This window comes from Syngnathus scovelli, chromosome 17 (genome assembly GCF_024217435.2).
Source record: "Syngnathus scovelli strain Florida chromosome 17, RoL_Ssco_1.2, whole genome shotgun sequence".
Lineage (NCBI taxonomy): Eukaryota > Metazoa > Chordata > Actinopteri > Syngnathiformes > Syngnathidae > Syngnathus > Syngnathus scovelli.
The window spans coordinates 3,337,678-3,354,256 of NC_090863.1; the positions used below are offsets into that span (position 1 = coordinate 3,337,678).

Consider the following 16,579-nt stretch of genomic DNA (forward strand, 5'->3'; position numbering starts at 1 on the left):
GTATTTCATGCCGTGTCATGTGGAAATGTGTGTTGGCGCCGCAACAAAAATGACTCGAATCCTTGAAGACTCAACTTGAAATAGAACGTCAAAGAACAACCACAAAATTATTTACAAAGTTAGGAGATGCTAAAAAAAATCTAAAATGAATAAATAAATAAAATTCCTGTTGTGCACGCGTTGGCCTCTTAGGGGAAGTATGGTGCCATGCATAGTGACAATGAGATCATAAGAAATTTGAACATCATGAGGGAGAGGGTTCACTTAAGGCAAAGCTGCAATGCAAGCCCAAGCTAGCTTTTGCTCTCACGAGAAAGTTAAGGTTAAGATGTAAATTTGGCTGTGGGTTTCATTACTGAATCCAAAGAGACATTTTTTTTTTCTGTAATTGTTCAGCAAATCACTCTTGAAAAGTGTTGCGTAATATGTCAGCAATAAATGATGCACATGAGTTCAGATTCACAAAGAAACCAGTGGGACCACTCTTGCATCAATGCGTGGGGCATCTAAAAAAATTAATTTAAAAATAAAAAGTACTCGGTGAAAATGAGGGACCACTGAGAACAGTTGGTTAGAATTCTTCAAAAGCATCCAAAAGCCAGGATGAGGTATAAAGATTAGAGGTGGCCCAAGAGAGTGGGATGTGGAGGAGAAGCTCAGGCTGATTGATACCTTGGTTATCAAGCGTGTTGTGTGCCAGGTTGAGAGAGTGAATCACAGAGGCTGGGTTCTCTGACAGGGCCGTTGCCATTTTCTGAGGGAAATCTCTGGAAGAATAAAAGCAAAAAACAGTTCCATCCATGAATCATTTAATTTTTTAATCATTTATAATTGTTTATTTTTTGATTAACTATGGGCAAATTAGTAAAGAGTTTGACAAGTTCTAAATATGATACGTAAACAACTCGCTGTGATGTGTTTGTAGCTCAGAAAGAAAAAAAAATACTTCATGGGAATTCTGTATACAACATTAAGGAAAAATTCCACAGATTTGTTAAGTAAACTGCAATGGAAAACAAAAACATGCAGTAAAAAAAAAAACACCTATTCCAACTATATTTCATGTTTAAGTATCATCGCAAGTCATACTTTTTTCATCCCAAGATGTGAAAGCATATTTGATGATATTTTTAGCTTGTGAAAAGCATCTCAACTTCTTTTTTCCCCGAGACATCCATTTCATTTGAAGTATTCCAAAATGTGGAACTTCCTCTGCCAAAAGATTTCAACAGAAAAACAACCCAACTTCTGCAGGCAGGTGGGGGAGATATGACATCAATACTATGGTTTGAAATTTGTAGAACACACAAAGAAAATGGGACTAAAAAGGTCATGCCAAGAGAAAGGAAGGTGCTTGCTGATGTCACATACAGAGATGAGGGAAGTTGAAAGGCCAGGCTGAGATGGAAAATAAAAGAGCAAAGCAGAAAGGAGAAAAATAGGGACAGAAAAAAAAAATTGGGAGCAGTGGGAGGACAAAAGAAAAAAAATTCTATGAAGCGTGAGGGTGCAAAGAAGAAGAATTGTAGTCGAACAAAGGCATTTTTTTTTCCTGCAAAGGTGACCGGGCAGGTGGGAGGAGGACACTGAGAAACCTACGATTTCAGTCCGGCATTTTCCAGAGTGAGTTCTTCCAGGCTGTTGGACTTGCTGACTGCGTGAAGGACCTGGTCCACCACTTCGGACCCCTTCAAAGTAAAAGAGTATGCACTTGATTAAAGCATCACTGCTCACAGTTGGTTAAGTAAAGAGGATTAAAAAAAAAAAAAAAAAAAATCAATAATGATAATTATTAAAAAAAAAAAAAATAAAAATAATAATAATAATAATTTTAAAAAATAATAATTACAATACGCATGTCTTTGCAGTAGAGCTTGGTGAACCAAGTATTGTACGCAATGGATGCCACAATCACAGCCAGGTCCCTGGAACACACATCACACAAAGCAGACATATAAATAGGCCAAATCAATCTCCTCCCAACATCAGTCACAGATTCATGCAGTCACATTATTGCAGCTAAGCTCCTTGTTGCTCTGCACGTGTGGAATGTGTATGTTAAGGCTCAATAATTCATGTAAACAATTTGAAAGACCAAGAGTATGGTCTAAAAACACATGTCGATGCAGATCGAAATAGACAGCGTAGATCCAGGATTTCCATTTTAAGCAGTATCAAAAGGTCATTGGCCCTAAAATATTTTTAGCACAATCCTGCACACATGAAAACAACAAAATTAAAAAAACTGAGGCCATCTCTCCCAGAGTCTGTGTTGTCCATGTGAATAAGCCCCGCCCGCTCACCCGGCCCTCCTCCCCAAGGTGTCCAACAATACCTGCTGTACATCACTGTGCCAACAAATAGTGACAAGACAATAAGCCCAGAGGAAGACAAGGAAAGCTAACAGAATCAAAGACAAAGGGGAGTGAAAGTGCCATAGAGCCAGAGGCGGCCGTGTTGCTACAGGCCGTGCGTCACACCACACCACAACAGCTGAGCCTCAATGTGGAACATGATGGATGGCTAGATGGGTGATGTCAAGATTTATCATCGACGCTCACTCTTGATTTATGTTTTGACAGCGGGGTGTCTAATTAACCTCTGATGTCTGTTGGTCCATCTTGTTCTTGAAGTGGAGCATATTCATCAATATACAATACAATACACAAATGTATTCTCTGCGGGTAAAAGAGAGCGAGAGCAAGGGAGGAATCTTTATTTTGATTCAATCTATTTAAATTCGACCAAGTTAGTCCAATCTCTTTTTACGAGAGACCTGGCCAAGACCAGCAGCGGCAAAACACAGTTATAGAAATATAAAATAGAATGTACTGTATAAAGGACAGCATTCGGAGTTTCACCACAGGCAGTGTTTCAGAGACAAAGGACGAAGGAGATGAGGTGAGGAAAAACAGGACACGCTATCGAAAATGGATGAGAAAAGAGCTTGCACATTCATTGAAGGGTAATGAGCTTTGACGCCGTTTGCTCTGTCATCAGTCAGCCAAAGAATGATCACCTTGTAGTTTGCAATAAAGCGCCAAATCGCTCCAATCATGGCAACATGAAGGGAATGTGAATTTGGAAAGACTCAAAAGGGGCAGAAAAAGTTCATGTGCTAGAAATAGACTGTGACACATCAAATCAATCAAGAGGGATCTTGAAAATTTGTGACTGCCAACAACTTCCCCCAGAAAAGCCTTATACCAAATAAATAATTGGGGGCAAAACATTCAAATGGTGTGCTCACCATTTAAGGCATTAATATATGCATGAATTGCTGCAATTGTGCTTCAAAGAATGGCTTTGTTGTATACCCACATGGCAAGTCCTCCCCCCCCCACTATTATGTAAGCATTTGAAAACATTTGAATTCGTTGGGTGCACTAGATAAAAAGTGTTGCTTTCAATCATGAGGGCGAAAAAAAGGAAGGTGAAATCCTCTGTTTGTAATTCAGCTGCTGTCCGTTAACATTTTGAATGATTGCATATTTTTATTTAGGGAGGGGTGGGGCAAAAGATACCTCAAGTGAAGACATGACATTTCCCTTCCTGTGTTCGGACATTGACAAGCATATCATTTATCTCCCTATCACACCAACCAACCAACCAACCAACCAACCAACCAACCAACCAACCAACCAACCAACCAACCAACCAACCAACCAACCAACCAACCAAACCAACCAAACCAACCAAACCAACCAAACCAACCAAACCAACCAACCAACCAACCAGCCAGCCAGCCAAACCAACCAACCAACCAACCAACCAACCAACCAACCAACCAACCAACCAACCAACCAACCAACCAACCAACCAACCAACCAACCAACCAACCAAACCAACCAAACCAACCAACCAACCAACCAGCCAGCCAAACCAACCAACCAACCAACCAACCAACCAACCAACCAACCAACCAACCAACCAACCAACCAACCAACCAACCAACCAACCAACCAACCAACCAACCAACCAACCAGCCAACCAGCCAGCCAACCAACCAACCAACCAACCAACCAACCAACCAACCAACCAACCAACCAACCAACCAACCAACCAACCAACCAACCAACCAACCAACCAACCAAGCATCCTCCTCCCTAGCGATTGGCTGGAACAAGAGAATAAAAAGGAGAACTGGAATTGAGAAGCCCGAGAAAGAAATGACAGACTAATGCACTCAACATCAGACCCTGCCACGATCTTCTTAGACAACCACTTAACGTAAGACGATGTAGGATACAAAGTGACAGCTGATGAGATTCTTGCGCTGAAACAACACTTGCAAATAACCGTTTCGGAATTTTTTTTTTTTTTTAAATAAAATATTTACAATCCGAAGGGCTCCAAAGGATTTTCACCAGCTAGATGGGATATAAAAGTGTGGCTTTGATAATTAATGACTTCATGTTTCCTTTCCACTATAGTCGATTATGAAAATCTATTCAAACGAACAAACATTACACGCAGAGAGGAAAATTGTGTCACCTGCTGTCAAGATGACTGAAATCCAGCAAATTTAACTCCCGGTTATCCTGGGAGTGGTAGATAGTGTCAACATCCTGAAGAAGAAACACAACATTTAGGTGGCCTTCCCTCACTCACTCACTCACTCACTCACTCACTCACTCACTCACTCACTCACTCACTCACTCACTCACTCACTCACTCACTCACTCACTCACTCACTCACTCACTCACTCACTCACTCACTCACTCACTCACTCACTCACTCACTCACTCACTCACTCACTCACTCACTCACTCACTCACTCACTCACTCACTCACTCACTCACTCACTCACTCACTCACTCACTCACTCACTCACTCACTCACTCACTCACTCACTCACTCACTCACTCACTCACTCACTCACTCACTCACTCACTCACTCACTCACTCACTCAATCTCGTCATCAATACTATGAAAAACGAACACTTTAAATAAGGGTTACCATGTAAAAGACAGTGATGGGAAAATGAAGCTTCAAATATGCTTCATGAAGCAGTCATATTTTTTTAACGGCACTCTGTTCAATATTGGGGTAAAAGCTCACTGACCCCTTTATTAAAACCAACTGTCATCTCAAGACTGGTTCATTATGCTAATTCGAAGCTTCATTTTGCCATCTCTAGTAAAAAGCCATTTCTCACTGCAGAAATGTTATCCAACAGGACAATACAAATCCTAAAAATATCAAACCAGTGGGGAAGGAATTTTACGGGCTAAGGTTTTACACATGTCTACAATCACTTAGTACAAGCGGACAGAAAAACAATACCAGCTGCTAATACAAAAGTATTTCAATAGACATACGAGTACTGTCTGCATGCATGAGCAACACACAGAATCATTTTTGAAATGTAACAAATATAAACAATGCATAACACTGCACTGCTACGTACAATGAAGAGGAGCCAATCAATGACAAGCACCACTGACAATGCAAACAACGTTTCCTGTACATTTTCCTTACCCACTGCACTTCCTCTTTGCACCCAATTCCATTGTAGTCACAAAGAGCTGCATACGTCTCGGAAAAACCTCCTGAAACAGATAAGAAGAAGTTACTCCCGAGCACAAAGAGTGGAAAGATAAAAAAGAAAAAAGCAAACAGATTACAACAGACAATTATAAACAAAGAGGTGCGTGCACCGTGACTGACTTTTGTCGCTTGTAGTTTGAAACTATTACATATCTAAAAACGATCATCTGATTACTTACTGGCTCACCGAGCCGATAATCAGATGGACACTATCACGTACTGGAGCAGAAAAAAAAAGATTAGTGATTTACCACAGGTTTTCTGGGGGTCTAACGATGACTCTGAAATTGGTGAATATTGGTGAATTCCATCAGCCATGTCTCCTTCCGCTCGACAAATAGGTGGGCTGAAAAATGAAAGAGTTGCAACTGTAATATGCACATCATACATGCAAATTTTCATTTGATAGTTTTATATTAAAGAATTGAGAAAAAAACAGAACTGACTTATTAATGTTCTACGATAAATTGTGTGTTGTGATATAAAAATAAATGTCATTTAATATTCTGAGTTCGGTGCCAAAGGTTCGGAAGGGTACGAGACAACCGCAGTTGAGATAAATGGCCTACTGCACACATGTTATGTTTAGTTTGCTTGAAAGGAAAGTTTAATTGCTCTGCTGGTGCGCCTTGAGTATGAACACTATCCTCATGCATACAAAACAAGTAAAAAAAAAAAAAGGAAATGGAGCTGAAATTTAACTGCAATGCATACCAAAGGGAATGGACTACAATTAACATGACTACAAATGCATGGAGAATAAATCAATGTTTTGTATATATATATATAGAGAGGCAACACTGTACAGAGACATCCTGGGTGAAACACAGCCAAGATTATCAGAGTAGTGGTTTCAGGCTGCCTGTGGAAATGGCTGAGTGGCCCAGCCAGACTTGAATTCAAATGAAAGCTTCCAAAGAGATTTGAAAATGGCTGTGCAGCTCCCCTATCGAACCTGATAGGTCTTAAGAAGTGCAGCTAAAGAGGAACATGCAAAACTACCTAGTAGGTAAAAATAGCTTGTGGCATCATATTCACACAGACTAATTGAGGCCAAAGGTGCATCAATAAAGTATTGAGCAAAGGCTGGGTATGTATACATAAGACTTAGTTAGCTTCTTGTACTTGTTGTCAAGTTTCATTGTTTATAAAAAAAAATGCTGTTTTGCTGTCATTGTGGAATATTGCGTAGAATTGTAAAAGAAAAGAAAAAAAGTGTATTCCATATTAATCGTTCTAATCATGAGTGACAATGTTGCTGAGAACAATTGATCCATTCTTAGCCAATCTTCTATGGATACCCCACATCCGAGGTAAAGCATCAAGTCTGGTGTAGTTAGTAAAAATGAGTCAAGTCTTAAGGTCTAAGCTCCTCAATTCGTCCCAATGATTGCTTGGTGTTGGAATGTAGTATGACACCACCAAAATGGGTTGGATGCAAACTACAGACATACAAGGCTTCACTTGGCTGATGAAGCGGAAAGCCGACCAAAAGTGAAGCTGCCAACATCCCAAAGCTCTGTCGAGCACAACTTGTCTTTGCTTTTCACCTTACACAACAAAAAAAACAGGAAGACTTTCATGCTTACGCATAAATGGAGTTGTTGAAGACTCGGGAGAGGGCGTAGTTGATGTGACTGACCATGTGATCCAACTGGTCCTGGCTCTCCAGTCTCAGCGAATAAGTGGTCTTGTCTGTATCGATTATAACCTACAGGATGGAGACAAGATAGTGTTTGTCTTCATCTTTATTCAGGCCAAGCAGCAATAAATAAAGGTACCTGATGTTCTTGATAAGTGTTCATTGCACGTATTTCCAAGAAGTTGAACGTGACCTCCACCTTGAAGAGAACAGATTATTGTCACATTGTTTAAAATTTACGTTGTTCTTTGTTTTCTACCATTGCTACAATATATTCTTAACACTCACACACCTTATGATGCGGAAAATATGGTCAATTAATTATAATCCGTATTCATAATCAGCTCTTTTTACAAGGATTGAATAGAAAGGATGAAGGCTGATTAAACTGTGTTCAAGCAGGATGTCAAACTCATTTTCATCACGGACCGACCGCATCGTAGTCATTGTTTCCTTCGGAGGGCCATTGTGACTGTCAGTGTTCAAATATTTTAAAAAGATGAGTGGTAATAAAAATTGGAGAAAAGACCATTTATAATTTTAGTATGATGCATAAATTGTCACATAAAAAGCTGTGGTGGGCCGTATCTGCCCCCTGGGCCTTGTGCTTGACACCTACGGAAGACTAGGAACAGACTGACATATTTTTAAAATAGCAAAAAACATATGGGAGGATTAACAGCAGATGACTGAAGCTTCATATCGTTTGGATTCAATTGCACCCACGTTTAACAACAAAAGCCACTTTAGTTTGTTGCCAAAAATCTGGCCCAAATGATTTCAACCAGCTGCCATTTTAGGCCTTGGAGTCATTTTTATTATCATCTTCTCTGCTTCAAACAGAAATTGATATCAAGGTTAGAGAGTGAAAGGCATAAAATTCAAGGGCGAGAGGAGGAATGTTTACCTTTGCAGGCACTTTGACAGCAAAGAGATACAGTCTCCATGTCGCAAGGACCTGTGGGGAGAAAATGCTCCCAAAAATTACAACAACAATAACAACAATTCAGTTCAATGACAATTGTAAGGAAGGCTAAAAAATACGATGTACGTAACATCATGGCGCAGGCTTGCATGGCTCAATTTTCACTGCATGTAATCCAGCACCAGTACAAGTTTTTATTGAGTGTTCTCAAGAATAAGTAAAAAAAAAAATAAAAGTGAAAGGAGAAGTGAAGTGTTTGTCACTGTATTTAAAGTGCCAGCCCTCGCTTGGTGACAGAACCCCGCTCGCTGTTGAGCCTGACTGAGCTGGAGAAACTCATTTTGCCGATGATATGCAGTCAGCACAGTTGTTTTACATTCCAGTATCTCCACTCCAACTACACCTGCCTGGAAGATATGTCTGCTTAAGTAATATTGGAGTCGCAGTATCGACATATCCACACTGATACCGATACCGATATCAGTACTGGTCGTGTCAAGACAACCATGAGTTTTGACCTAATTCATAATGCAAAACTCGTATGTAATAATCCCTCCACAGACAAATAGCACTTTGTCTCTTCTCCATGTTCTGTGTATCTATTCGTATCTGTCTTGAGCGTAAAACCCAAGTATAGTGCCCTCTGTCATTCGGCAGATTTCGCTTTTCATTCCCATGGAAATTGGTTTACTGAGGCCTAATCCCTAATCCCTCCATCTCCTAATGTGTGACAGTGTCCTGTCTGCATCTCCTCCTACCCTTACCATCGGAGTCTCCCTTTCTCTCTCTAAACTCCCCCATCTCCTTTTTGAGCTTGAGTATTTCTATTCTTTTTCTGCTCTGTCGCTTACAATTCCTCAAGGCCTCCCTGGACTGAATGCTTAATGGCGCCCTGCTGAGGTGGCTACAAGAAGAAAGAAAACGAAACGTACAAAGCGAGTGAGACAGGGTGGGAGGGAGAGATTTGCATCCTGATAATATAGCCAGCCTTACTTATTCTCTTCCACTACCAAGGACTCAAGAAAGCCAACTTTTATTGATACATCCAAGCAATGAGTTGAAAAAACCTTGGCAATTAGAAAGGTATAGAACATGTCATTTCGATGACAACAATGCACCTTTGCAGCACCAATATAAAACCAGGCATATGCCTCGGAATAAGAACAAGAGACCAACTGGGAATCTCCTTCCTCCAATCTGGCAGCCCTCCTCGTATTAACAGAGGCATCAATAATTCAGGCCTTCAGATGAGTTAGATTTGATCAACTGTGTATTTTGGCACGAATTCTTTTTACAGGAATACGTGGACACGTGAGCAATATGGCAATTTTGCATTGATATGCAAGCTTTGTCAGACTTCCAACAACTCTGCACTATTCTTTATAATTTCCAATACAATGTGTTTACCTACAACGATCAACAAGCGCACTCTTGTAGTCACTTCCTCAAGTCTAATGCTGCTGTGGTTGAACATTTGTGTGGTCAGAAGATGTCCTGACTTGCAATTGTTTTGCCCACAACAAACTTATTCAAGCATCCCTAACTGGACCTGGCTTTGTGCATTGGGACAAGTCATGCTGGAATAGAAAAGGGCCTTCCCTTAATGTCAGGATCAAAGAACTGTCCAAGCTGAAAGCTGGAGTTAAGATTTAATGAGGAATTTAAGTGTCTGAGCCTGCATCCAATATTTGATCTGAAAGGACTGAATTGTGTTCGAAGACCTTTGCCATGAAGTATATTAGATCACATAAACCTCGCATGAGAATCGTGTTGCGTGGGATACTGTACCTTGATGAAAATGGCTCAATGCTAATTATTTTCAGCACAATTTTTTTTCTTATTGTTATGTTGTGATTTTTCAGATTAATCTTATCCTAATATTTGAATTTTGCTAGTTTTATTTGGCACTTTTTGCTGATTTTCTCATTTTTGTCAAGGTACCATTTCAGTATCGGTATCAAGTTACTTTATGCAAGTTTAGTCAAAATTTTTCATAGAGCATATTTAGCCACCACTTTGCGTCTCATTTCCCATCCTGTCACATTGAATTCATTATTGTAGGTTGAAAAAAGCTTCAGTTTTGCATCAGAAATTCTCCTCGATTAGAATGTTTTTAATTTTATTTTTTACTTTTTGAACCACCAGACTCAGACACGCCACGTCAGCGTCTGTGTAACCAAAAGATGAATACAAATAAGGAGCTGGGAGATGAAGGTGCTGAAGTGATAACAGTCATGCCCTTGCTGAGATTGCACGACTTTAAAGAAGCGGTAGGCCCCATAGCCAACTGTCAAGGCAATGTTAGAGTGCAAGTACAAGCTGTAAACAGAAATAATGGTTCCTCTCGTGTGTGTTGCAGTCAGTTGAGGGCAAGGAGGTGGGAATATTAATCATAAAGTGTCAGGATCCGCTTCTTGTACTTCAAACGACATGGTGCAAATCACATTAAGTGTCTGTACATTGCAGCGAAAGCTGCAGATCACAGACACATTTGGTCACTTGTGCTATTTGGAGCTCAAGTACAAGAACATAGCAAACATACACATTGAAAACACAACACAAAATATGGAGTGATCTGACATGGCTGCTTGCTTTGGTACAGCATGTGAGCTTACAAAAAACTATGCCTCTTGTGCACATATCAGGGTTGGACGATAATAATAACAACATTGCTGTCTTTTTAAGGACCGGTCTAGTCTCAAGCCAGGGCTCAGATCACCCTATAAAGTTCATTCTTTCATTTATATTATGACCTGTAAAATAGGTTGCAACCACACATGGCAAGGACAACAAAAGCATTTCAACTTGTGAAGGTTCAACATTACACACTTGCCAATTCATAAACTATGTTTGAGGGTGGTTTATGTAATTGTGATGTCACAATTCCAAATTGCTCACTCGCATGTGGGAATGCCCTCGAGGCCTGACTTGTACAAAAGCAATTCAAAAGTTCGCTCGGTGGCGCACTGGTTAGCACGTTTGCCTCACAGTTCTGAGTTGTAGGGTTCGATCCCAGATCCTGCCTACTTATGTGGAGTTTGCATGTTCCCCCCTGCCTGCGTGGGTTTTCTCTAGGTACACCGGTTTCCTCCCACATTCCAAAAATTCCATCAAAGTGAGGATCAACTAAACGAAAGGAAACAACTAAGAGATAAACGATTAACTACTTGGTGTGTATGGGTAGGACTGCAGGGCAACACTTATTTGTCTCCTCATGGGGGGGAGACAGAGAGAAGGTCAGCAGTCACACTTCATAGGCTCACCGCCAGGGGCAACCAACATGTTAATCATGTTAAGCCCAAATTTTAATTACAGCACTGAGGGCTGATATCACGCACTGTCAGATGGTAAATATGGATAGTCACAGTGGGACTCCATGCAAAGCATCACACGCAGTGGAAGCGCCAATCCTAAGAGAAGTGAGTGCTAATACACACCATTACACAAGACCGAGAAATGGAGTGTTGACAGAATGGTGCAAACATGAAAACGTACCAGCAACTCTGCCGCTAGCGCAAGTTGTCTCTGATTTTATTGCTCTGTTTGTATTTTTTTTTTTTTCCACAGCTGGAACTGAAACAAAGACCTCGTTTTCTATGATAAAGGTGCAAACTTGCTTTTGGAATTCAGAAGTTTTCTTTCCCTTTGTCTTGTAGCACCCACGCACAGATGCATTTAAATCCAGGGCAAGCGTTTGTTTTATATGTTCAAGAACAATAGTCCAACCTACAGAAATGTTCCCTTTTATTACTTAAGTAGTTTCTAATGTCACTAGCAGCCGTTTCTGAGATTTTTTTTTTTTTAACAGTTCCCCAATCATTACAACCTGCTGCTCCTGCGTTCTTTGATTAACTTTCTATGCAAATGAAGTGATTTTTTTTATGACATTTTGAATGGCTGTATTGTGTAACCAATCTGTGCAACGAGTCTGATTCAGTTTTCATCACGCAGCTTTACAATTAATGTTCTCCAGCTCGCTCTCTTGTTGACATATTGTTTACACCGTCAATGTCGATAAATGAGGCCCTGAAAACAAAAGCATCTGGAACTGAGCAAATCACACTCAAGGATGATGCGGGAACTACAAGTGAACGTAGCGCAAGACCACAAAGCAGACTGAAACATTTAAACTCATGCATAGCCCAGCTGAAGTCTCACTAGCAGAACCTCCATTGAACCATATTTTGGAGCAATGGAACAGCACTGGATAAAAGAGAAGACAAATAATTGGTGGAAGAGCCAAATCAACAACTGGGGCATCATCACATGGAATCATCCCTACTCTGCCTTCCACCCTTGTGCACCATCACCATTCCCCCCCCCCCCCCCCCCCCCCACGGCCTTTGAAGAAGTTCTTTGTTTTTGGAGTTGTCCTCAAATAGGGTGATCTAATAAGGAGGGGAAGAATGTGTCACTGAAGCATATATGTGGATGCTCCACAAAAGGATTTTGCCCTGGGTGACTCTTGTTTGCCATGCTACACCCTGCAAGTGTCTGGAATAGGAAGGGGGTGGTGGCTCAAGCATGTGAATGTGGACGCGTGATGGCTGGTACACTCAACACATACAGACAGCTGGATAGCATCAATCTCCAGGGACAGAAAGGGGCCAGGCAATAAAAAGAGAGAACAGCAAATTGGAACGTATAAAATCATGTGCTAAATATATCCACAAACTTAATCAACTTGGAGATTCACAGACCTTCATTTATGCTTAGTTTTCAAGTTTTTCGAATATGATATTCAAAAGTAGAACCATTTTCCAGACTGAAACAAGAATGAATCCCTTCATCTTTTTTCCTCCTTGAATAAATCTAGAGCAGTAGCCAAGGCCCATATGGACAGTAAAAAAAAAAAAAAAAAAAAAAAAAAAAAAAAAAAAAAAAAAAAAAAATCTTGGAACTAATTGAATTGCCAGTGATAAAAAAAGAGGACCCCGATACTTTTTAATGGCTGTATTAAAGAGAGAGGGAAGGGCACAAGGGAGAAGCAGCGGAAAGTAAGAGGCAACCGGCATGCCGGGGGGAGGAGAACAATCGAGGGCGATGATGAGGAGGAAAGTGATTGGAATGACAGGGAAAGAGGGAGGTCGCCACGAAACAAAGAGATGACATGACACAAATTGTGGGGAGGGGCATAAGACAAAAGATGTGGATAGAAAAAAAAAAATCCTACTGAGAATTGGCTATGATCATTTTGAGCCTTCTTTTGAAGAACCAAGCCATGCAACCATAATTATGTGATCAGTTGCTCATGTGGCTGACCAAGTCATCATTTGTACCTTGAACGCATCACAGCTCATCTGGGATGATCCTTTGTAAGAATAAATACATAAATAAAAATATAAATAATACGGAACCTAGTGTACAGTACAATGTCAGGCTCACGCATACACACAGCAAACTTGTGCCTGTGGCATTAAGGCCATCCTGCCACATCTAATAAACTCTGTGGTTGGATTCAGTAGGCCATGACACGGTGTCCACTTTGCTCTGCTTAGGAAGCATCTGCCTTAAGCCCTGATTTTCAACGCGTCTGTCTCGTGTGGCACCATGCCTAATCTGTGACTTCTTACGGGTCTCTCAATTTGTCTCAATCAAGCTTGATTGATTTCTGCTCGGCTTCTAAGAAGTTTGTGTCATTCAAGTCCATATTCATCAAGTCACACCTAAAAGATGCAATCAGCAATCAATAGCTCATTCAGATGATTTGACATGAGGGCAGAGTAATAAGGGGGACTGAAAGTGACTCTCTTACTTACCAGAATCCTGTCTTCCGATTTCCCGCTTTTGGTGTCCAGTTTGATGGCTCTCATAAATTTAATGGTCTGTTTCTCCAGCAACTTCTTGATGTTCTCTGGGAGGAGGAAGAAAAGTCAGGTATGCAAAATATTTTTAAAAAAGATAGCAATAAATAAAATAAATCAAAAATATCAAAACCTTTTTTAACTAACAGATCCATAGCCAAAAAAATACATCTTGACACCCAGATGAAAAACACCACCTAAAAATCCTTCCAAATCCTGGCAGCGTAAACAATCCACTAATTCAATCACAGTCTTGTGAAACAAACTGAAAATCATTGAAGTGGCTACAATGAGCTCAGACATCAAATAAATCAATAACCTCTACATGAGTTATTGACTTAAGTGGGGAAAGTAAAACAATTGCTTTACTGTTTGAATTCAAAGAATAGTGTGTACTGTTCTCTGCTTGCTGGAGCTGGACACTAAAATAAATACGCAATGTAGGTATGTCAAATGTGCAGATCTTAACATTTGAGTCCAGTCTAGACCCTTGAAATTAATCCAATTAAAAAAAAAAAAAAATCATCCCTCTCTGGCTTTATTTCATGACTTTAATGATGCTTATTTTTAAAACTTGACAAAAGAAGCTGTGGAGCAGTCCCTCTATCTCCAATTCAGTTTGGTTTGGTATAGGAAATCAATAATGCCTCATATACTGTAATTAGGCTAAAAGTTAAAAAAACATGAGCCAGTTAGCTGCAGCAATTCATTTCACTCCTCATGCTAGAAGAAAAAAAATACATTTCATGTTTGGCAATACTCATCAGGAGTAAGTCATGCTAGCGACATGCACATTTGTGAGCTGTGGTGTCATTTTCAGTACAGCAAGTTGCAAAATGGCCACCCAGGATAAAATTGGGTGGATTTTCCTGCTTCATTTATATTCCAAAAAATGAAATATTAACTGTGTTTAAACTCGTGTGTGTGTGTGTGTGTGGGGGGGGGGGGGGTGTTGAGGGGGGTGAATAGCAAAGATTATTATAAAGAAAATGTCTCTCTTTAGCACCCTATTAAAAAGAAACATGAACAAATAAGGAGAACAGGAAACAGAAGTATTAATAACTATGGTGATGATAAATGTTAGGGGGGCAGCTCAAATCAAGAACAATTCAATGAATCATGCATCACTTAACTTGATTTCCATTCCAATGACTATTTTCTTATGTTTGGTGGCTGTTATTTGTCATAATGTTAGCAACACCCATGACTCATTTCAGCAGATTCATTTATGAAAGAGATACAAAGCAGATGTGTCCAACCATTGAAACCACATTTCACATTTCTCCGGAGTTTTCAACCACATTTCACATTTCTCCGGAGTTTCAAAGACTGTGAGCTTATAGCACATTGCTGTAAACAAGGACTCCTACTGTATCTGGGCTATTTTTAGCATCACAGCCCAATAGAGAAAACAACACGGCTTACTCCAGTAAAACCTGGAACGATGCTGCGATCTTGAAGGACTGGAAAGGCCACAGCTAGTTTGATGTCCCTCCACCTACTCGCTATAGCAATGCACATACAGGATCCATATATGCTTCAAAGATGCAAGTCTGAACATCATGCTGGAAGTGTACTCCAGTGGCCCTGACTAATGGAAATGTGGAGAGGCCTGTTGTTTGCAGAAGCCTTTCTGCATCCTCTCTATAAATAGAGCCATAACTGTCCAAACAAAACAAAAAAAAAGTTTGCTCTTGCAGGGATATTAGGTGAGGATCAAGCAAAGAAACCTTTTTTGGCATAGGTGGGTTGGAATCTGTCGGGTGTGTTAATGACTTAATGCAGCATGGTCAGACAGAAGGGGCTTGGCTAGGATGAGCTGGTTAACAGCTAGATTAAAGTAGCAAACCCCGTCAGGTTAATTAGCAATGAGAGACGCCTTTCTTCTGCAACACTTCCAACATGCAAACATGCCATTATGTGCGTGCAAACTTTACACAGAAATAAATCAAGATGAAATCACTCCGAAAGTGGATAAAAAGGGGAAAAAACGAGATGCACATTCCATGAACTCTAAATTTGACGTTTTCTGTGCTTGCCTGTGGATGTAATTGTTAATTAGAGAAGCATGCAAACTAATCGTGTCCTTCAAAACACTCTTGACAGCTTTCAGTTCCGGAGCGGCGTTGTGATGGTGAGGTTAAACAACACGCAGGGGAAAAAGTCCTTTGGAGCTCACCTGTCATTTCCCTACTGATCGTGGCAAAGCCCGACGCTGTGCACTCTTTGGAGGCCATGACGCGCGCGCGCGCAGCTCGCTGCGTAGGCTGAGCTGATCCTCCACAACTCTGTCCCCAAATGACGTGCTTCTTGCGGTCGGTCTGTCCCCTTTGCGCCACTGCGAGCTGTGAAGCGAAGAGACGCTGTGGCACGCTCTTCGCATTTGCACTGGTGGTGGGCGAGAGAGAGAGAGAGAGAGAGAGAGAGAGAGAGAGAGAGAGAGAGAGAGAGAGAGAGAGAGGGAGAGGAGAGAGAGAGGGAGGGGGAGAGGGAGAGGAGAGAGAGAGAGAGGGGGAGAGGGAGAGAGAGAGAGAGAGAGAGGGAGAGGGAGGAGAGGGAGAGGGAGAGAGAGAGAGAGAGAGAGAGAGAGAGGAGAGGGAGAGAGAGGAGAGGGGTGAGGAGAGGAGGAGGGAGAGGGAGAGAGAGGGAGAGGGA

The 16,579-nt window shown here is 40.9% G+C and overlaps 1 protein-coding gene across 6 annotated transcripts in view; it reads right to left on the bottom strand.

Annotated features, from left to right (window-relative positions):
• carmil3 (capping protein regulator and myosin 1 linker 3) overlaps positions 1–16,339 on the bottom strand; it is a 37,676-nt gene extending 21,337 nt beyond the window's left edge. For 5 of the 6 annotated variants that reach the window (XM_049748030.1, XM_049748029.1, XM_049748031.1 and 2 more), the window contains exons 1-11: positions 16,104–16,337; positions 13,880–13,974; positions 8,103–8,153; positions 7,335–7,394; positions 7,143–7,264; positions 5,805–5,899; positions 5,485–5,555; positions 4,495–4,568; positions 1,850–1,925; positions 1,600–1,688; positions 673–767 (exon numbers count right to left, since the gene is read on the bottom strand). In XM_049748030.1, the coding sequence (XP_049603987.1) occupies positions 673–767; positions 1,600–1,688; positions 1,850–1,925; positions 4,495–4,568; positions 5,485–5,555; positions 5,805–5,899; positions 7,143–7,264; positions 7,335–7,394; positions 8,103–8,153; positions 13,880–13,974; positions 16,104–16,161 (886 nt within the window). In that variant the 5' untranslated portion in view covers positions 16,162–16,337. Of the gene's footprint in view, positions 1–672; positions 768–1,599; positions 1,689–1,849; positions 1,926–4,494; positions 4,569–5,484; positions 5,556–5,804; positions 5,900–7,142; positions 7,265–7,334; positions 7,395–8,102; positions 8,154–13,879; positions 13,975–16,103 lie in introns of all 6 variants that reach the window. The other variant, XM_049748032.2, reaches the window with a different exon arrangement.
• Positions 16,340–16,579: the final 240 nt, after the last annotated feature.